Consider the following 23,831-nt stretch of genomic DNA (forward strand, 5'->3'; position numbering starts at 1 on the left):
ACAACGACAAACAAAACAGACAACCCAATGTCAGAGCAGCAGAGGTAGTAAGAAGTGGTCAGGTTCTGGATATATTTCAGAAGACAGCTCAGCATGATTCCTTGATGGATTGGATGTGGAGAATGAGAGAGAAAAAGAAATGAAGAGTAACCTCAAGATTTTTGGTTTGATTACTGCGACCAATAGAGATGGCATTTGCTGGAGGAGGAACAGGTATGGGAGTGAAGGCAGGGCAGAATCAGTCCTTTTGATTTGTTAAGTTTGTATATCTCTTAACCATTCAATGGTGATACAGAAGAAGCAATTGGATATATGAGTCTGGAATTTAAAAGAGAGTTCTTGACTGAGCATTATATACATATAGATAGTGTTTAAAACACAGAGACTAGGAGTTGTGTGTACCGAGACCTGACCCACTCTACCCTTTTAAGATTGTAGAGATAAAAGGAAGCATCAAAGAAGTCTAAGAAGCAACCAGCAAGTCAGGAGAAAAAAACGAAAGAGTGGTATCCCAAAGGCCAAGTTCAAAAAGTGTTTCAAAAGGATAACCTATGTCAGCCCTATCAAATGTGATTGAATAAGATGCAAATTGACCATTAGATTGATCAGCATAGACCTCATGATTAAATTTGTTGACTGTTTTTCATAGGAATGAGGGTAAAAGGATTGAGGAGAACAGAAAGATAGGAATTGAATATAGTGAATATAAACCATTCCTTCAAGGAATGCTGCCAGATTTATTGCTGAGTATGTGGTCTTTGCTTACCAGTACCTTGAAAGGGTAGACTAGAACCCAGAAGAATTATGAAATGTAGGACTTTAGAATAATCTGCCCAGGCTTCTATTTCATCCATTGTTGCTATACTGTAGTCGTATCTGTGGGTTTATTTTCTAAGGTTTGTTACCTGTTGTCAACCATGGTCCAAAAAATAGTAAGTGGAAAATTCCAGAATAAATAATCATTGAGTTGGAAATAACTTTTACTTTATAGTGTATTTTTATAATTGTTTTATTTTATGATGACTGTTGTTAATCTCTTAATTGTGCCTAATTTATAAACTTTATCATAGGTAAGTATGTATTAAAAAATATATTTAAAAACTATATATATATGTGATTTGATACTATCTGATGTTTTAGGCATCCAGTGGGGGTTCTGGAACATATCCCCCACAGAGAAGGGAGGAATACTATATTTGCAAAGAGAAGGAGGGGGAACTATTATATTTGTAAAAGTTCTTACTCCATCAAGTTGTAAATTCTGGAAAGACTAAGAGTTATTGTTTATATCACAATGGAAATCTGACACTACAATGTTTTTTAAATAATATTTTTGGATAAAATTATGTCTGTGAGAAATAAAAAATGACTGTCAATAAAAGAAATTAGAAGCAAGTCATTTAAACCCCTTCATTAAGCATAGACATGATATAATAATATTTGTAAGAGGAGATCTCAGCCATAATCCTTGAAAGTAGCAATAGATGGTGTTGGTTAAGATTAAGAAGAACCCACTTGAATCAAAATGTGAAATATGATATATCAAGAACTATGTAATGTTTTGAACAACCAACAATTAAAAAAAAGAAGATTAAATAAATAAATAAATACATTCATTATTTAAAAAAAAAAAAAAAGATTAAGAAGAATACTGCTGTGTTCAAAATCATCCAAGGCAGGCCTGGGGATGTGACTCAAGCGGTAGTGCGCTCGCCTGGCATGCACAGGGAGCTGGGTTCAATCCTCAGCACCACATAAAAATAAAATAAAGATGTTGTGTCCACCAAAAACTAAAAAATAAATATTTTAAAAAATTCTCCCTCTCTCTCTCTCTTTAAAAAAAAATCATCCAAGGCAAAATTTTTGTATCACCCGGCTCATTTTTGTTCTTTAGGAGAATGGTCTAAAGAGGCTATCACACCTCACACTCCTTTTTTCACATTTAGGTAAAACAATGAATATCTGATCAGAATTACTTACCAAGTAAGTTTGATTTTTCTTTGTGTCACTATAATTTCTTTTCTTTAACTGCTTTTGTTCTCTTTTCATTCTGATTCAGGAAACTTCGAGCCACATTAGATGAATATACAACTCGAGTGGGACAGCAAGCTATTGTCCTTTGTATCTCACCCTCCAAACCCAACCCCGTTTTTAAAGTGTTTGGTGCAGCACCTTTGGAGAATGTGGTAAGTCAGAACTAAGCTGTGTGCTCAGATGCCCTTTGCTTTGTGTGGGTGTTGTCTTTTGATCTTCTTTCCAGTACAGTAGTTAGCACTTCTGTATTCTTCTTGTCTAGGGATAGAAGATGGGAACCGGTTTTCAAACCTTTTAATGCAGATTAAAACAAAAAGGATTATTAGTGTTTCTACTTTCTATAACAAGGTATTTTATCTCGTCAGATGCAACAGGAAAAAGATAATGTTTTGTTTATTAAGAAACCAATGCAAGACTTTGTAAGAAAATGAGTGATTTATGTCTGAAACAAATGCTAGATAGTTCTAAGGTGTCAACTTTTTAAGGAAACCTGGGAGGTTTTTGTTTTGTTTTGTTTTGTTTTTGACCAGGGATTGAACTTGGGGACACTGGACCACTGAGCCACATTCCCAGCCCTTTTTTGTATTTTAATTAGAGATTGGGTCTCACTAAGTAGCTTAGCGACTTGCTTTTTTGCTGAGGCTGGCTTTGAACTCATGATCCTCCTGCCTCAGCCTCACAAGCTGATGGGATTACAGGTGTGTCCGGCCGGCAGCATTTTATTGACCAGATAGCATTTCTTCAAAGAATTAATTTAATACTCTGCTTTAATTGAGAAATACATTTGAAAAATACGTTGCTCAGGCTGGTCTCAAACTTGTGGCCTCAAGCAGTCCTCTGCCTCAGGCTCCTGATGCTGATACTAAATGCATGTGCCAACTCACCCACCTTGAGTATTTTTATTTTATAACTATCTATAGTTAATTTTCTAAAAATAGTATTTTGCCTTTCCATACACATACAACATCAACTACTCTTTCTGTGGTCTTTAATCATTAATAGAATAATAATCTGACAGGATTTAAATTACATTTGTTTCTGTGACCCTAGAATTAAGATGCATATTAGGACTTTTCCTTAGAAGAATATGATAGAAGCCATCTAGTTCAAATGATGCCTGGCAAGCATTCCTTACCATCACACTTTTAATAAATAAGAAATTTGGACATGGATTTTCCTCTTCAGTATTTAAAATCTTAAACAGTGCTACTACTAATAAAAGTGATAATGTGATCTATGAAAAAGACTCATCTGGAAGACCCAGAACAACATTTCTGAAAATTAGTCACTGAAAAATCTAAAAAAAAAAAACTCTTGGGAAATTGTTGGCCTCCTCCATAGAATACAAAAAGAATACTGTCTGTATAAACAAGATGGACCAGACTAAGATTAAAAAGCAGTGTTTGATAAAATATAGGTTAAAAATGCAAATATCAGCAAAATTAGAAGCAGTATGCAGGAATTAATAAAATGGGGTTTATCTATGTATCTAGTTTTCCAGACAACTAAAGAAAATTAAAAACAAAACGCCGAGTCAGTATGCAAAAGATAGAGAACAAGGGAAGAAATTTAAAACAAGAAAGACAAAAACACAAAATATAGAGCAAGGAAATATCAGCAAGGCCAACTAATTCTGTTTTAAGCCATAAATATGAGTGGTTTAAACTGCTTTGTTAAAAAACAAAGATTTTCCTTCAGATTAGAACAACAATCCAAATCAAAACTGTAATCAATTTATATGAAATGTTTATAGCCAATCAAAAATATCAAAAGTAACTGCAAATGATGCTACCAATGATTATACCAAGAAAGTATAATCATTAGTTATTAGGGAAATGTCAGAATCACAATGAAATAACACTTTATACCCACTAGGATTAGAGTAAACAATAATGAGTGTTGGTGAGGATATGGAGAAACTGGTGAAAATGTAAAATGGCACAGTTGCTCTAGAAGTCAATTTCACAGTTTCTCAAAATGTTAAAAGCAGACTTATCATGTGCTCTAGAAATTCTACTCCTAAATTATACCCAAGAGAACTGAAAATATGTTCATAAACAAGCTTGTATACAATGTTCATTATTTATAGTAGCCTAAAAGTGGTAACAACACAAATATTTACCAACTGATGAATAGATAAATAAAATTGGTGTATCTATACAGTGGAATATAGAAGTGGATATGTTGGTGGAAGCCAAGAGGTTGGGTATCTACAGGGAAGGGGTCAGGAACCAGGGAATATAAGCTAGGCAGAAGCTAAATAAGGCAAAGAAATGGAGGCTCCAGCCTGCTTACAACCTTGACTTTATCCCAGAGGAACCAAGAAAATCAATTTGTGAGATTTTGAGCCATTAAGTTTGTGGTAGCCATAGGAAACAAATATGTATGGTGTGAATTATATCTTTATAAAGCTATTTTAAATGTAAAAGTAAAACCAGGCAAAAATGTGTCAGACAAACATCTATAAATCATGGCTGGGTATGATGGCTCATGCCTGTAATCCCAATGGCTAAGAGAAGCTGAGGCAAGAGGATCACAAATTCAAAGCCAGCCTCAGCAACTTAGCAAGGCCTTAAGCAACTCAGTGAGACTCTGTCTCTCAATGAAATACAAAAAAAGGGCTGGGAATGTGTCTCATGGTTGAACACACCTGGATTCAATCCCTGGGACCAAAAACAAATAAACAGATAAATAAATAAATCATGAATCTCAAGGCAAAAATGTATTAACTGAGAACCAGAGGTTATTTAGTATTGATAAACAGTTTAAAATTATAACGAACTTTTTATTTTTATGCCTCAGGTACCATTAGAGCAAAACAAGAAAATCAAAAAGTTTAAAATGTAATAAATGAAAAAAGGGAAAATTCCAAAATGGTAGTAAGAGCTTTTATTATCTTTGCCAGAACAAAGACACAAAATATAAATGAGAGTATAAAAATTAGAACAATAGAACTGGTAAGGTCGTTATAAAAAATACATAAAAGAATAAACAAACACATGGAAGAAATTAATGAGTTAACCAACAGAAAAAAATATAAGAGGGAGACAAAAGGAAATTGATGTAGAAATTCAAGAATTAAACTCAAGAATTGGTTCTGTGAAAGGTCTAATAAGATAGAAAAACTTCTTGTATATTAAGGAAGAAAAAGGGAGAAGAAAAATTTGCAGCCTTAGAGATGAGGTATAGACAGTTAATGCAGGCAGCCCCCAACTTCAGATGGTTGGCTTTACCAATTTTTTAGCTTTACTAATGGTGCAAAAAGCATATACAACCATTCTCTGTCTTTTAGACACTATTCAGCTTATGATGGGTTATTAGAATGTAACTTCATTGTTAAGTCAAGGAACTTAAATCAGTAAACTTAATCAATAAATACTGATAAGAAAAAAAGGAAGTTATAAGAAATATACAGTAAGGACATTCTATATATATTAATCCTGTTCTTTAAAAAAATTTTTTTGTAGTTATAAATGGACAGAATGCCTTTATTTTATTTGTTTATTTTTATGTGGTACTAAGGATCAAACCTAGTGCCTCACACAAGCTAGGCAAGTGCTCTGCCACTGAGCTACAGCCCCAGTCCTTAATCCTGTTCTTATAAATTAAAAACTCCAGCTAAGCAGCAAAATGTGATAAGAAAAAATAGCCAAAACATATCCAAACCTCAGCAGAATAATAAAAATATTAACTGAAACTTCAATAGAGCAATAAACATATAAAATTGGAAAAGTAACTAAAGAACTATATTCCTCAAAGAACTACTAGGCCCTAATTATTTTGGTTGACTTTTTGTTAAACCTTTTTGTTGTTGTTGTTTTGTTTTGTTTTGGTAGCAGGAATTGAACCCAGAGGTACTTGACCACTGAGCCACATCCCCAGCCCTTTTTATTTGGAGACGGGGTCTTGCTAAATTGCTTAGGGCCTCACTAAGTTGCTGAGGCTGGCCTCAAACATGCAATTCTTCTGTCTCAGCCTCTTTTTTTTTTTCTTTTTAAATTCTTTTTCTTTTTTTTTTTTTTTTTTAGTTGTCAATGAATCTTTTGTTTTATTTATTTATATGTGGTGCTGAGTATCAAACCCAGGGCCTCACACATGCCAGGCAAGTGTTTTACCACTTAGCCACAATTTCAGCCCTGCCTCAGCCTCATGAGTCACTGGGATTACAGGTGTGCTGCATCACCTCAGAAGATTTCTGTTAAACTATTAAGTTATGAGTAATTCTCTGCTATGTTCAGTGGTCCTGGTATTCCCAATGGTGTTAAAGAACTAGAGCCTATTATTTACGGTAATCAATTATGCAGCTTATTTTATCACATAATTTCACATTAATAATAGTTAAAAGAAATTATTTAGATTTTAGATCTTATAATATTAATAGCTAGCAATTATAGAGTGCTTACTGTGTTCAAAGTATAATTATAAACACTTTGTGTTATTCATTTAATAATTTGAAAACCGGGTTATTTCCATTTTGTTCCTCTGCCTAAACTCATCATAAATTTTTCTTTTGCTCTTCTAGCTGGAGGCTAATCAAAGTTATAGAAAAATTAAAATGCAATAGACCTGTTTATTTTTGGAATATAGACTTCAGATTCGAAACTGCTTTTTTTAAAAAATTTTTAAAAAAATTTTTTTTTAAATTTTTTAAAATTTTTTTTAAAAAATACTTTTTTTTTTTTTAAGTGTAGATGGACACAACACAATACCTTTATTTTTATGTGGTGCTGAGGATCGAACCCAGGCCCTGCCCATGCTAGGCGAGCGCTCTACCGATGAGCCACAATCCCAGCCTGCTTTAAGTATTTGTTAAGAAGAGACTGAAAGATGTACTAAGCCTTATAATAATATTGGATTTTTTAAAAAAAATTTTTTGTAGTTGTAGATGGATACATTACCTTTATTTTATTGATCTTTATGTGGTGCTGAGGATCAAACCCAGGGCCTCACATGTGCTAGGCAAGTGCTGTATCACTGAGCTGCAACCCCAGCCCAATAGTATTGGGTTTTTAAAATTTCTTTTCTAGAGTGTTATTTATTTCTACATATTGTACTTTGCCCATATTACCTCCTTGCCCACAGTTGGAGTGTGTATTAAGCCACTGGGAACAAAATTAAATGGCTTACAACAACTGAAAAAAAAATTTTTTTTTAAATAATAACAGCGGGGCTGGAGTTGAGGCTCAGTGCGCCTAGCATATTCAAGGACAGAGTTCCATCCTCAGTACCACATAAAAATAAATAAAATAAAGGTTAAAAAAATAAGAATTCTTTAAAAAAATAACAACAATTGTAATTTACAATAACATACCTGTTTTATTCTGAGCACTTTTTAAGTGTATGATTTTTTTATCATTAAAATAACTATATGATATATATATCTGACATTATCTGTGCTTTATAGTGGAAATTTAGGGTTTGATACCTAAATATTTTAGCCAAGCTAATGATTAGTATTCTTAATATAAAAAGAGCTCTCAAAACTCAATAAAAGAACTGGTGTAGTGGCACAGACCTATAACCCCAGTGGCTCAGGAGGCTGAGGCAGAAGGATTGCAAGTTCAAAGCCAGTCTCAGCAACTTAGCGAGGCCCTAAACAACTTAGCAAGCCACTGTCTCAAAATAAAATATAAAAAGAGCTGGAGATGTGGCTTAGTGGTCAAGTGCCCGTGGGTTCAGTCCCCTTCATTGTATTGTATTTATATATGATAATACTATTTTCCAAGATGCATGCTCAAGTGTTTAAGTATCACAATGTCTGTAAAATCCACCTTAAATGGCCACACAAAATATTGTGTTCAGAAATAATTGTGTATATGCATGTAGATGGTAGGTGAAATAATTGTGGACAATTATTGAGTCTTGGTAGCAGATACAGAGCCACTTATTTTTACCATTCTTTCTACCTTTGTGCTTACAAATTTTCATTTAGAAATTATTTTGAAAAAATAACACCATCTACTCAGGAGACTGAGGCAGGAGGATCACAAGTTCCAGGCCAAGTTGGGCAGTTTGGCGAGATCTCTCTCATAAAATTTTAAAAGGGACTGGGGACATAGCTTAGTGGTAGTCTCTCTGGGCTCAATCCCCAGTAAGGGTGTGTGGGGATGTGGGTGGAAGGCAAAGATAAAAGGAAAAAGGGCCTGAACCAAAAGGGAAAATACAAATGACTAGACATAAAATTTCAAAGAAATGTGAATTAAAACAAAAAGCCGTCTTGCTTGATTCATGTTACCAAACATAGAAAAGATGTTTAACCTACAGTACTGTCATGTCAAACATTTTACATTGTTATAATTTTTTAGAGGGCAGGTTGGCAAGATAAAGTACCCCAAATGCCACTTTTAGCTGAGTTTTGTTTTTATAATTGTTCTAATTTGTTCTTTTTAGTTATACATGACAATAGAATGTATCTTGACATGTTACTCATATATGAAGTATAACTTCCATAATGGCAGTTGTACATGATGTGGAGTTACACTGGTCATATATTCATATAAGAACATAAGCAAGTTATGTCTGAGTCATTTTATTCTTTTCTATTTCCATCCCCCCTTCCTTCCCCTCATTCCCCTTCGTCTAATCCAATGAACTTCTGTTTTTCCCTACCCGCCCTCCATTGTGTGTTAGCATCCACATATTAGAGAGAACACTCAGCCTTTAGTTTTTGGAGAGTGGCTTGTTTCACTTGTAGTATGATAGTCTCCAGTTCTATACATTTACTGGCAAATGCCATACTTTCATTATTTTTTTAAATTTTTTAAAAATTTTAATTTGTTATATATGACAACAGAATGCATTGCAATTCATATGATACATATAGAGCACGATTTTTTATATCTCTGGTTGTATACGAAGTAGAGTCGCATCATTCATGTCTTCATACATGTACTTAGGGTAATTATGACCATTGCATTCCACTGTCTTTCCTATTCCTATGCCCCCTCCCTTCCCCTCCCTATTCTTTTCCTCTTTCTAGAGTTCATTTAATCTTCTCATCCCCATCCCAGCATATTATGAATCAGCATCCTTAAATCAGAGAAATCATTCAGCACTTTATGGCTGAGTAATATTCCATTGTGTATATATACCACGTTTTCTCTATCCATTCATCTGTTGAAGCGCACCTAGGTTGGTTCCATAGCTTAGCTATTGTGAATTGAGCTGCTATAAACATTGATGTGGCCACATCATTATAGTATGCTGATTTTAAGTCCTTTGGTATATATCAAGGAGTAGGAAAACTGGATCAAATGGTGGTTCCATTCCAAGTTTTCTGAGGAATCTCCATATTGCTTTCCAGAGTGGTTGTACCAGTTTGCAATTCCCACCAGCAATGTATGATTATACCTTTTCCCCACATACACACCAACATTTATTGTTCTCGATAATTCTGATTAGATTGAGATGAAATTTCAGTGTAGTTTTAATTTGCGTTTCTCTAATTGCTAGAGATGTTGATGTTGTTGTTATATAACCTTTAAAAATGTTTTCATTTACATAAAATGTAGAAGCATTTAAAAAGTAATAAAATCCCATTGCTCATGTACTTACTTATTCAACAAATAACTGTTTAACACTGTTAGGTACAAAGTATGAGATAAGGAGTCCATCTAAATCCTTTGAAGTTTCCAGGTTCAAAACTAGGAACCCTCAGGTCTAGGGAGAAACTAGAGGGAAGGACTGAAGCAGGGGAGGAAAGGAGTCTGTCACTGGGGCTAGAAGGAGAACAGGATGAAGCTGGCATAAATTCATGGACACAACCCAGTCCTGGCTCAAGACCAGGTATGCTCAGAATCACTAGTTTGAGGGCATCTTTGTAGTAGGGCAGCTCTTAGTTTTATACCCCCAATGACAATGTATTTTTAATGTTATGGGAGTTTGTAGATAAAGTTTTTATAAAATATATATGACTTCTTCAAGACTCCTCTTGTATCCAGAAAAGCTTCAGAAATACAAAAGAATTTTGATGTCTTTTCTGGGTCTGTTTCAATAAGCACATGCTGTGCCCAGAACTGTGTGTCTAACTACATGAAACATGTTGCTAGAGATGTTGATGTTGTTGTTATATAACCTTTAAAAATGTTAAAAAGTAATAATATTTTATGTTAAAAATATGCAAAAGACCTAGTCTCTGGGCTTAATAAAATCATGCACTCGTTGTATATAGGATATTCTGGAAACAACATTATAAGCGACACATGATTATTTAAACTATGGAAATTTAAAGGAGGAAGAGTTATGGCAGTAACACTGCCATAATTGGAATGCTTTTCAGAGAACATGGGAATGGAGTTAGGCCTTGAAGATGGGTAATAGTTGAATAAGAAGCATAATTAAAGACCCAAAGGTAAGAACTTGCTAGATGTAAAAAGATTAATGAGGAGACTGGCCAGCTAAAGTGGGAAAAGGAAAGTGGGTTGTATACAACAGGCCCCAGTTGTCTATGGGGTGGAGGATCCACCCTGAGATCCCCAGTGGATGCCTGAACCACAGGTAGTATTAAACACTGTGTATACTATGTCTTTTCCTATATATATATATATACCTATGATAAAGTTTAATTTATAAATTAGGCACAGTAAGGGTTGGGGTTGTGACTCAATAGTAGAGCGCTTGCCTTGCACACGTGAGACATTGGGTTTAATCCTCAGCACCACATATAAATAAATAAAAAGATATTGTGTCCATCTACAACTTTTTTTAAAAATTAATAAATAAATAATTAGGCATAATAAGAGTTTAACACCAGTGATAAAAATCAGAATTTTAACAATATATTGTCATAAAAGTTATGTGAATATGATCTTTCTTTCTTGAAAGAATCAAGAGAAATAGTAATATTTTAGAGCATATTTGACTGTAGGAACTGAAACCATAGATAAGGGGGACTATTGTACTGGGAACTAAGGAATGCTATTCACATAGTCTGTGCAGGTGAATTTGGTGGCAAAGTAAGTACTGGAAAAGCAGAAAATGTCTGAAAAAGTTGAAGTACTGGACTGAGAAGCTTAAACTTCATCCTATAAGAAGCAGGGACTTGTGGGAGTTTTTTTGAGAAAAAAGATAATTGATAGTAAAGTAGCTGAATATTCAGGTATTAGAGCTAGATAAACAGTTTGATTTCCAACAATACTCCTTATGATTGCATGATATGGAGAAAGTTATTTTATTAAGCCTCAATTTTATTATCTTTAAAGTGGACATAATACTATTTTCTTTCCAGAATTATTGTGAGGATTGAGACAACATATGTAGTGCTTAGTAAGTGTTCAGTAGATGGTATTTTATGATGATACATGTTTAGGAAATTTTAAATATCATTAGTATATAAGATGAATTGGAGAAAGAAAGATTGGTACCTGATTTTGATTTTAAGTGTTTTTTAATTGTAATTGTAAAACCAGTTAGTTATTACATTGTTCAGTGTCCTGAGTTATCTGTCCTCTGATATTGGGATACATCTTAATATTGCTGTGGCCCAGGCAATATGGAGGCACAGTTGTCACTCCTGCACATACATGATTGTTATATCTGGTCACATACTGCAACACCTTACCTTTTTAGTCAGCAAATCATTTAGTTCCATCTGAGAAAGGAATGTGAGTCTTGATTGTGATATGATAACCTTCCCAATGACAATTTCTGCAAAGATCAAGAAGTACCTGACTCTTACTTGTGGTGACTTGGGAAAAGAAAATCTGAGATAATCTTAGAGAACTTTTAAAGAAATACAGTAACATCCATGCTATTGATGGCACAGAAAACAATATTGCACGAAAAAACACAGACAACAATGACTAAAGTAAGAAAACTTACTAAAGTAAATTTTTCTTTCATCCTCTTAGTTATAGACCTATTTGAAGGATCCTTTAACTCCAGAAGGATTGAGACAACATATGTAGTGCTTATATTATGGATCACACAGCCAATAATATTTACTTTTCCAGGTACTTGGGATAGAGTATGGAAATCTTTCTTTTTTAATCCTCATAATGAGGTATCAATAGGGAAGTATATCCTGACTCAGAGTCCTGTTTACTTAGCAAAAAACCAAGGATTGAAACATTATCAGAACTTCTGGGAAAATCTCATTTTCTCTTTATTTTATATCCTAAGATAATATCTTGAGGCTTGAAAGCAAGTTCATTTTGTCTCCCACCTTGTCACATTTCACAATTCCTTTGCTTCTTTGTTATCCCCAGAGTTGTCCCCCAGCCAGTCCCCTGGGTATTCTTCTAAGTGAATGAACCAATCACTGGTGGTTGTAGGATCCAGTGTCTGTCTCCCCTTCTGCTGGTGTACATGTTTGTACATTGTGCTGTTGCAGGGTTCTCTGTCCTTTGAGAGATGTTTCATTGGCAATGGTGAGAAATGGAGTCAAAGACCAATGTTAATTCAAACTGAGGCTAGAGCTAGATGGTTTTGAAGTTCACCTTGCTCACCAGTATAAAACAGAGTAACAAAAGGGAGGAGGGTTTGACCACTGGGGCTCTCTCTAGTCCTAAGCTTTATTGGTAATGGCATTTTTGACACTCTGCTATAATATATGCCTCTGTTTTTTGTTTGTTTGTTTGTTTGTTTCCTGATTCTCTTCAGTTCGACCTCTTGTGCCCTTGAGTCTCCTGTTTGGTAATCTGGTTTTGCAGGAAAATAGCAGCAGTTTCTTAGCAGGTTACTTAAGAGTTTTAGAAACATAAGTCTTCAAAGATCTTGAAAGTGATTTTGTAATTAACTACTACAGGTAGGTGTTTATCAACTGGCCTGAGAAATGCAGAATAATGAATACTATTCCTGTTAGATCTGGAACAGGTGATGGGCCTGTGTTGACTGCAAAAACATAATTTTTTTCTGAGAAGTAGTCTTTTTGTAAAACTTTTCCCACTGGTTCCTTTCCACTGTTGTTACCTGTAATTTCATCATCTTTTCATTTAATTCTGTTTAGTATGATGTCTTTGGGGCCAGCGAGTATTTTTACCTGCTAGTTGTAGGCGTGTTTGTTTCTAGGGCTCTGAAGTAGCTTGGGGAAGTCTGCCTCACCCACTTGCTTGTTGCTTGGCACAAGTCCTCTGTGGTTGTTGGGCATCTTGTTTACTTCTGCTGTTAATTCCCTACAGGTGCGAAAGTACAAGAGCATGATCCTGGAAGACTTGGAGTCTGCTCTGGCAGAACACGCCCCTGCACCACAGGAGGTTAATTCAGAACTGCCACCTCTCACCATCGATGGGATCCCAGTCTCTGTGGACAAAATGACCCAGGTAAGGGGCGGGAAGTGAAGAGGAGATGCAAAGGCAAGAGGCACTCATGTGGGCGGGCCTCTGATCACTTTTCCTTGGTGATTCAGAGACTGGAGTGTGATGGTGAGGCAGTATCAGCCTTGGAGAAGACATGGTAGTGCCAGAAGTATGCTCCCAAACAAGGGCATCATGTGTTCTCCTCCTTTTGTTGGCAGTTCTCTCCTTTCATTGGGACCTTTAGGTTGATAAAGAAACTTAGCTTGGGGCTGGGGATATAGCCCAGTTGGTAGAGTGCTTGCCTCACATGCACAAGGCCCTGGGTTCAATCCCCAGCACCACACACACACACACACACACACAAAAAAAAAGAAAACTTAGCTTGGAGTTGGTTTGAACAGGTGAATGTGAGATTGTTCAGAGTGTGATCACAATCAGTTGGGACAAGTTTAGTCTCAAGCTGAGTTTCTTTCCGTGAAAATTCTGAATACCACCACATTATTGCCAAGTAAAGCTCCCTTCCCCAGAGAATAAGAACACAAAGCTTCCAGGCAGAGTGTCATACACTTGTAATCCCAGCTACTCAGGAGGCTGAGGCAGGAGAATTGTAAAGTTTAAGGCCAGCCTGGGTAACTTAGGGAGATCCTGTCTCAAAATGGAAAGGGCTAGAGATGTAGTTCAGTTTAGTGGTAGAACACTTGAGGCCTTTGTTTCAAACCCTAAGGATTGCGGTTCAATCCTCAATACCATATTAAAATAAACAATATTGCCAAAAACAAACAAAAAAACCCACAAAACTCGGAAGGACACCTACTTGACTCATTCATTCTTTCCCTCTTCCTCTGAGACATCAGTATACCTCATAACTTTGTCGAAGGCTATCCCTTTTGTGGTTTTCTAGTTTTAAAAGTGATAGGTTAAGATCAACATTTTTTATAACATTTTCCAGTTTATTTCTTTATTAATTTATTTCTGTCTTGCTAAATCTAGTCTTTAGTTTTCTTCCCTTGACTGAGTCTCCAGCAGTATTTAACTGAGTTGATTTCACCTTCCTTCTTAAGTAGCTGCTTCTCTCAGTCTCTGTGACTCCTCACTCTCCTGAATATCCTCCTGCCTCACTGGCTGCTACCTACCAGCTCTTTTGCTGGCTCTTCTCCTTTTCTCTCCTGATCACTGTTTTTGTGTCCCAGAGCTAAGGCCTGTGTATACTCTAGTTTATGATCACTGAAATGTCTAGTACCTAACATGCTCAGAACAGGACCTTTGGTTGCCCTCACTCTCCACTCTGAACCTGTTCCTTCCCTATGTTACCTCTATCAGTTAATGACACCACCATCCATCTGATTGTAAAAGTCCCAGGGTAAGAATAATCCTTTGAGCTGAGGTGGTAAAACACATGTGAGGCAACAGGTTCAATCCTCAGCACCATATTAAAATAAACAAATAAAGATATTGTGTGTCCATTTATTAAAAATAAAAAAAAGAATAATCCTTATTTTCCTGTTCTACTTTCTACACCTACCCCCATTAATTTATTGGTAAATGTCAATTCACTTTTTTTTTTTTTTTGTATTACAGATTGAACCCAGAGGTTCTTTATCACTGAGCTACATCCCCAGTTTTTTTTAATTTTTATTTTAAGGCAGGATCTCACTAAGTTGGTTAGGGCCTTGCTAAATTGCTGAAGCTGGCCTCAAATATGTGATCCTCTTGCCTTAGCCTCCCAAGCTGCTAGAATTTCAGGCATGTATCACCATGCCAGCCCAGTTCATTTCTGAATCACATCCCAAATCTGATTGTTTTTCTCAATTCCCATCTGCACCCAGGCCAAGCCGTTAGCATCCCTCATGTCAGCTTTTTCAGTTGTCACTGATCTTCCCTATTGCTACCTTTGTTCTGCAATTCATTCTCATGTAGCCAACATAGAGATTTTATTTTTAAACTTACTTGTTTCAGTCCTTTAGTGGCTTTCCACTGTTCCTAGAATCAAATTCAAAGGTTTGAAGGCCCTTTTTAATCTTACCTCTTCCAAATTGTCCTTATCCCCTCAGTCAAGCCTGCAGCCATAATTTTGCTTTTGCTACTCCCTTTGCCTGAAGCATTGTCCTCCTAGATCACTGCAGGATTGACTTTTCCTTATGCAAATCCCTGAGACAACATTCCTTGATTATCCAATATAATCAAAGTTTCTCCTCCCTCCCTCCCTCCCTCCCTCCCTCCCTCCAAGTCACTGGCAAATACATTCCTGGTAGTGTTGTCTTGGTAGCACTTGAACTGCCCAAAATATCTTATTCATGAATTTTCACACTAGTTTATGGTCTGTCTCTCCAGCTAAAATTTGAGAGTGAGGACTTAAAGTTCTTGTTCTTTATTGCTCTTTATTACAGCTGCCCAGCACCTTAAATAACACACCATCTAAACACTAGTATCTGTTTAGTAAATAACCTAAGGATCAGAGCAAAAATGTATTCAGTGCAGTGACAGGTAACTGTATGGTGAGACCCCTGAGTAGAAGTGTACATTCAGTACAGACACTGATGGTGTTGCTCACAAAATGACACTTTGCTTCCTTAGGTTTGAAACAGCAACTCTGAAGTAATACCACATTTTATAAAAATGAAGCTAAATTGTATTTTTGATTGTTGGGTTTATAGACCTTTCTATGGACACTTGAAGGATCTCTAAATAATGGTTTGGTTTGGTTTGGTTTTTTTAAACTGTCCTTTCGTTGGTTGTTATTACTCTATCCTAGGGCCGCTCTGATAGGTTAAAGTAAAGAACACCAAAGGCAAATTTTTTTGCCTGATTTTTTTTGTGAAGAATCAACTCTCTACCTCAGATGTAAATTTAGCTAACTTTAAAGCTGACTGAGCCTCTGCTTTAGAATACTGTTAGGTAGATTGTTTCCTCTGAGGGGTGCTTTTTTCTGTCATGGTTATATTTGATGTTTAAAGTTGAAGAAGTCCAAAGTTTTGATTATACTAAATCATCACAGATACTGATTTTTATGAAAACTGGTTGATGACCACAGAAGACAGAACATTTCAGTTTAGTTATCATTTTGGAGGTAAAACATTGGAGTCTTGGTTGTTTTCCATTTCTGTGAACTGTACTCAGTAGAGTATGGTGCTCTGGTGGATCTAAGGGGCTCTGGTATTTGGTGTCATCAGTCACAACAGAGGGACACTGTTGGAGGTTTCTTGTCATCATACATTCATTTTCCTTTTTCTTCTCACCATATGTGATGACTAAGAAATGAAACAAACAGTGAGGAGGAGTGAGCAGAAAAAATTTAGAAACCAGCCTGAAATTTTCCTCTTCAACCTTTGTTATCATTGTTTGCTTTGTTTTCCTAAAATACTTCTTCTTAACCTAAGCTAAATACCTCTCTATTCTAATTGATCCTAAAGCTTTTTACTATTAATAGTAGTGAACCTAGACAGGCAAGGGTATGGGGAAGTAAGTGCTTCATTACACTGTTGATAGAATTGTAAACAGGTACACTTTCTAGAGGGCAGGTTGGCATTGCATAGCAAACTCTAAAATGTGCATGTTGTGCCCTCCAATTAAGCAAGATGCTTGATGTCTGTTTTTCCACAGCAATTATTTACAATAGGGAAATCTAGGAGCAATGTGTTTAGTTTAATTATAATAGTGGTGTTCAGTATTTACATGGAAGGAAGAACAATACAGCTCAAAAAACACTAGAGGTTTACTATTCACCAAATTATTAGATACTGAAAATGATAATTTGCTTTCTGTTACAGTAGAATAATACTTGTAATACCTTATGTTAACAAACTGGCTATAAAATAGCATTTTTTACATACTGCAATTTTAGAGGGTTAAGACTCTTTTTATTTCTTTTGAATGGCTAGATTTTTTATTTATTTATTTATTTATTTATTTATTTATTTATTTATTTATTTATTTATTTATTGTACCAGGGATTGAACTCAGGGGCACTCAACCACTGATCCACACCCCCAGCCCTATTTTGTATTTATTTAGAGACAGGGTCTCACTGAGTTCTTAGTACCTCACTTTTGCTGAGGCTGGCTTTGAACTCTCAATCTTCCTGCCTCAGCCTCCCAAGCTGCTGGGATTACAGGTGTGCACCACTGTGCCCAGCTAGATTTTTTTTTTAAGCTCAGGGTACCCAGAATTAAACTAATTAATTTAATTTTCTAAAATATATTTATAAAATGTATTCAGGTGTGTATATGTGTTAAACTTTTGAAGAGATATACACCAAAATATTTATAGTGATTATTTATACTTGGTGGTGTTATGGATGATTTTCCCTTTCTTTAGTGAGCATAAATTACTTTTATAATCACAGAAATGCAAAACAGTATTTTAATATTTTGTATTAAACTTGAATTTTGGGGGTGGGTACCCAGGATTGAACTCTAGAGCATTCGACCACTGAGCCATACCCCAGGGATATTTTGTATTTTATTTAGAGAGAGGGTCTCACTGAGTTGCCTAGTGTCTCACCATTGCTGAGGCTGGCTTTGAACTTTTGATCCTCCTGCCTCAGCCTGCCCAGCCACTGAGATTACAGGCAGTAGCTAAACTTGTATTTTTTTTAAGTGTAAGTTTGATGATGTTTCTGTTTTCTTTTACCAAAAGATTACTTTTCTTAATATTAGGGTAAAAATGCCAACATCTCTTTTTCCCCACCTTGCTTTTCTCTTAAATAGCTGCCGTATGTTTGAAGGCACATTCCTCAATTCTTTACTGGGCATATAATTTAACCTACCCTCCAGGGGATATTTATGTGTGTATGGTGTGTGTTTGTGTGTGTGTGGGGGGGTATATGTGTGTATGTGTTCATTCGTTGATTCAAGGAAGCAGAACTCAGTTATGAGCTATACCCAGAAAGAACAAAATAACTATAACTAGACCTAATTCTAGATTTCAGACCATTTTGGTAATTCGTGATTTCCTTAACATGATCAAATCCTAGAATTGTCAAACTGGACTGTAATAGAGGTAGACTTGGTTTAACCAGACATCTCTGTTAATTTTCTTATCTGCACTTAAAGCTATGGGGATGACTGATGTTTATGCTGATAACCCTAATTTATAAATATAATTCTATATATATGATCATGTGATGTGTTCTGAATCATTCAGAGAGTAAACTATAGTTGATATTATTTTCATGTTAGGTGGTTCATTAATTCTTCACAAATTAGAAAGTTTGCTTGTTTATTGGAAAGAATCATATACTAACTTAGAGTCAAAGGATCTAGTCTACAGTCCAAATTTTACTTGTTAGCCCAGATTCTCACTTTCATTTTCTGAGAAGTAATGCATACCTTCCTACATTTATGAAGTCAGTGGAAGAAAAAAAGTGAGATTTTGTAAGGAAAAATGCATCACTCAACTATTATTATTAACTTTTGGATAACCTGAACCATCTCTCACCCATGTTATATTAGGGAAAGTTAAGGAACTAAGAATTTTTATTTTTCTAAGCAATGAAGTTGGTCAATATAGGTGATAACATATATTGTAGGTTTAAAATTGAGGCATAAATAGAAAAAGCTATTTATTTATTTGTTTGTTTTTTTGTTTTGGGGAGGGAGGTACTGGGGATTGAACTCAGGACCACCCAACCACTGAGCCACATCCCCAGCCCTATTTTGTATTTTTTTAGAGACAGGGTCTCACTGAGTTTCTTAGCGCCTTGGGTTTTGCTGAGGCTAGCTTTGAATTCACCATCCTCCTGTCTCAGCCTCCTGAGCCACTGTAATTACAGGCATGTCCCATTGCACCCAGCCAAAAGCAATTTATGAAACAAAACTGAAACAGAAATAGAACTTAGAGTTCATATTGCCAATGATTTTTTCTTTTGTTCTATAAAACTATTTGTGATCACTGCCCAGGTTGAATGTTTCAGCTAATGCTATAAACATTCACTGTTTTAAAAGAGTTTCGGGACTTGCTTCAGAGACCCTCAAAACCATCTCTTCCATGGATAGAAATTACATAGAACAGAGTATCAGAACTTCTGTCAGAACTAACTGTCCTTCTTTTAGGAAGTAGCTCTCTATGGATTGGGGTGTTTTGTCTTTATTTTTTTTTTCTTTTTTGATAAAAGTATAATTCTTCATTGGTGAATAGAACATGTTTCCTGAAAAACTTTACTCTTATGTCTTAATTCTGATAATAGTCTTGGTTAACACACGCAAACATACACACATGCAGAGCTTTGTAATATTCTTTGTGATAAAACGAAAACTTAAGGCACCTTTAAAAATAGTGGCTGGAACTCAGCCTCTATCTCCTATCTTTCTGACCATCCTGTGTAAGAATTGGAGGAGGTTGAAATAAATCTTATTAGTTTAGGGTAGGGCCTGTAACTCCTGAATTCATCAACAATGAAATAATGAAGTCACCATTTTTAGAGATTTTGAAAGTCAGGTCAGCAAATTTTTCTAAAATCATTCAGATCAGTCAGGGCCTAGAGCTTGAGCTAATTGGAGCTTCTCAGATGTCGTTGTGCATAGGAATCACTGAAGAGTCTTCTTTAAATGCAAATTGGCCAGGTGATGTGATGCACACCTGTAATCCCAGTGACTCAGGACACTGAGGTAGGAGGAGGATGGCAAGTTTGAGACCAACCTCAGCAACTTAGTGATTGTCTCAAAACAAAAAATTAAAAGGACTGTGGATATAATTCAGTGGTAAAGTGCCCCTGGGTTCAATTCCCAGTACCAAATAAATAAACAAAGGAGTCATAGGTATGGAGTGGGACCTGACATTCTGCAGTTGCAGCAAGTTCCCAGATGATGCCAACAGTGCTGATTCTCAGGCTGTTTTGAGTTCAAGTAATTGATATTGCTAATGAAAAATCAGTTCTGTTCTCTCCCACACTTGAATATTATAGGATTCTTTTGTTCTAGGGAATCTATAAATCTTGGGATCTGTATTTCAAGAGATCCAGGCAAAGATTATTTTATAAAAGAATCATCTCTGGAAATACCTGCTCAGTATTGCTGGCTAAAATCCATTCATCTATCCCTTCTCCCTTCCCTGTGTAACCCCCCACCCCATGAACTTTCTGTTCTCCTCTTATTCTCACTGGGCAGTCTTTGCTCTTTAATATTCCCTTGGAGTGATGATGCAACAGTATAGTAATTCTTCACCAGTTTCAGAGAAACCTTCAGAAACAGCACAGCGATTTTCTTGGAAGAAGTTATCCACCAGACTTGACCTATTTTACTTAGGAAACAGTACATTTTAGGTCTTTTGAGGGTCTAGTTTGGTTTTGAAAAAGCTTACATATGGCATAGCTCTTCTGACAAAAAAGTAAAAAATATTATGCTAAGTGAAATAAAATGAGACACAAAAAGAAAATGCAGTCTGGGAGCTAGAGTTGTGGCTCAGCGGTAGAGTGTTCACCTAGCATAGGCGAGGCCCTGGGTTTGATCCTCAGCACCACATAAAAGTAAATTAAGTAATTAACAATATTGTATCCAACTACAATTAAAGAATAAATATTAAAAAAAAGAAAATGCAGTCTGATTCCACTTGTATAGGGTATCTAGAATTGGCAAATTGTAAACACAGAAAGTAGAATAGTGGTTACAGGGGCCGAGGTGAGTAGAAAAGAGGAGTTATTATTTTAATGGGTTTAGAGTTTCAGTTTGGGATGACAATGAAAAAATTCTGGAAATAGATAATGAGGATGGTTATTTAACAATGATCGAAATTAATGTCACTGAATTGTATGTGTTACAACAGTAAATTTTATGTTTATGTTATATGTATTTTACCACAATTAAAAAAAGTTTATTAAAAGAAGAGTTAGACAAGAAGTATTTGAGTTTAATTGTCCTCCAAGGTGGCTACACAATAGAATCACCTGTGAATTTAAAGTCCTGGTGCCTAGACCATACTCCAGACCAGTTAAATCAGAATCTTTGAGGATGGGATACAAGTATGTCTGATGTTTAACCTCTTCAGGTTTCATGTTATCTATTGTGGATAACAATGCTAAATCACCTCCCAGTGCTACAGTGTCAGAAAAGAGGTGTTTTTTTGTTTGTTTTTTGTTTTTTTACTGTCTGATATTATCAGAAAGTGTTTTTGTACATGACACCATGCCACATGCAGGATGAGATTTAAAATATATAGGTAACAAATGAAAACATAGGATGTATTCCTAAATAGAACATAGAATATGTTAAACAGAGAAGAATTAAGCTATATTCAGTAATACTAAAAGATGGTAATAGTCATATAGATTACATATTCAGGATACAACCATACTAGGGATATATTTACAGTTTATATGGCAAAGAATTAGTATCCAGGACAGATTAATATTTCCTTCAAATTAATAAAAAGATAATTAGAAAAAATATGCAAAGCATTATAAGCAGTGCACAGAAAGAAAAAAATAGTGAACATATAAAAATATTCTCAATTCACTAGCAAAAAAAACCATTTCCCCCACATCAGATGAACCAAAATAAGAACACTCAGTAATAGCCAGCTACAGGGCACCTGCCTATAATCTCTAAGTACTCAGGAGACTGAGGCAGGAGAACCGAAAGTCCTAGGTCAGCCGGGACAACTTAGAGAGACAGAGTTTGAAAATAAAAACTTAAAAGGACTGGGGAGGGGTTGGGGTTGTGGCTCAGTGGTAGAGTGCTTGCCTAGCATGTATGAGGCACTGGGTTCAATTCTCAGCACCACATATAAGTAAATAAATAAAATAAAGGCATTGTGTTCACCTACAACTAAAAAAGTTATTGGGGATGGGGGAAGGATGTGGGATATAGCTCAGTGGTAGGAACACTTGCAAAAGGTCCTGGGTTCAATACGCAGTATAGGATGGGAGAGGGGGATCTAGGTAATGGCAAAAAAAAAAAAGAAAAGAAAAGAAAAAATGGGATGGAGGGTGTGAAACAATGGGTATGGTAGGAATGGGATTGGCTAAGTCTTTCTGGAGGACAGTCTGGCAGTAGTTATTAAAGCCCTCAACCAGTGAGTCCAGTTTCTGAATTTCTCCTCAGGAAATGTACATGTGCACAAAGAGACATGGTCAAGCACTATTTGTAAGAGCAAAAACCATAACTATCAATAGAGGAATGATGAAATAAAATGGAAAACCTATACCATGGATACTAAGCAACTGTTAGAAAGAAAAACCATTTGACCTATTTATCCCACTCCTTAGCATATACCCAAAGACTTAAAATCAGCATACTGTAGTAATGCAGCCACATTAATGTTCATAGCAGCTCAATTCACAGTAGCTAAGATATGGAACCAACCTTGGTGCCCTTCAACAGATGAAAAGATAAAGAAAATGTGGTATGTATACACAATGGAATATTACTCAACCATAAAGAAGAATGAAATTATGGCATTTGTGGGTAAATGGATGGAACTGGAGACTATCATGCTAAGTGGAGTAAGCCACTCCCAAAAAACTAAAGGGTGAGTGTTCTCGCTGACATGTGGATGCTAACACACAATAAGCAAGGCAGGGAGTGGAGGTTCACTGAATTGACAAGGGTGAGTGCGGAGAAGGGAGGAGGATTGGGAAAGACAGTAGAATGAATCAGACATAACTTTCCTATGTTCATATATAAATATATGACCAGTATAATTTCATATCATGTACAATCACAAGAATGAGAAATTATACTTCATGTGTATATGATATGTCAAAATACATTCTACTATCATGATTTATAACTAAAAAGAACAAATAAAAAATTTTTAAAAAGAGATCATTATAGTTGTACTATGAGAAGATCTCTAGGACAAAATATGGAGGGGAAAAAGCAAGTTTTAAAATTTGTACACTATGGTACCATTGTGTTTTTCTGTAATCACATAACTCTGCCTATTCAGCATATATTTATGTAAATGTATAGAATTTGGCTATCAGGAAGGCTATTGATCAACCTAATAATGCCTCTGGCAGGAGACTGAACTGGGGAGGGTGAATGGCATGAAAGCCTGTGCCTTTATCAGTATCATTTTTGTACAAAATCATGTGCTACTCCCGCACATGATAACAGAAACTGACCAATCTGAGATTCTTTTTGAAAGAGAAGGTAGGACTTTAAGAGCATTTTGATTACCAAGAGGGAGTACTTTAATAGGTGGATAAGGTGTAAAGATAAGCGGCAGACATTTTGACCTGAGAGAAGTCTGAAGTCTCTAAATGAGAGTGTCTCCTTTGGCTGGCCCTGAATTTACTCATTCTGAAGTTACACTTCTCTTTCTTTCCAAACTGGCTCTTCCTGTAATATTCTATGGGAATGTGTTTTGTGGGACAATGAGATTGAGAGAAGCCAATGTGTCTGTTGGCAAATCTAGGGAAACAGTGCATCAGAGAAGGATACCACCTTTGTCATTTCTATGAACAGAGACTAATAGTACAAATATAAGTCCAGAGAATGAGCTAAGAAATTCTTTATAATGCCCTAAAAATGCTTATTTGAGTATAATTAGGTTTATCAACCTGGAAGTTCATAATTTTAAAATTAAAAAAATAACAATATTGTCTGAAATTTTTTTAGTTTTCCT

General features: G+C 35.7%; 1 protein-coding gene across 15 annotated transcripts in view; it reads left to right on the forward strand.

Annotated features, from left to right (window-relative positions):
- Nrf1 (nuclear respiratory factor 1) overlaps nucleotides 1-23,831 on the forward strand; it is a 136,198-nt gene that overhangs the window by 61,344 nt on the left and 51,023 nt on the right. For all 15 annotated transcript variants that reach the window (XR_013435335.1, XM_078040509.1, XM_078040512.1 and 12 more), the window contains 2 exons: nucleotides 2,060-2,186; nucleotides 13,152-13,292. Coding sequence is in view for 14 of the 15 variants with exons in the window: in XM_078040509.1 (XP_077896635.1) it covers nucleotides 2,060-2,186; nucleotides 13,152-13,292 (268 nt within the window). In the remaining variant the exon portion in view is untranslated. The remainder of the gene's footprint in view (nucleotides 1-2,059; nucleotides 2,187-13,151; nucleotides 13,293-23,831) is intronic.

The sequence above is a fragment of the Ictidomys tridecemlineatus genome, chromosome 2 (genome assembly GCF_052094955.1).
Source record: "Ictidomys tridecemlineatus isolate mIctTri1 chromosome 2, mIctTri1.hap1, whole genome shotgun sequence".
Lineage (NCBI taxonomy): Eukaryota > Metazoa > Chordata > Mammalia > Rodentia > Sciuridae > Ictidomys > Ictidomys tridecemlineatus.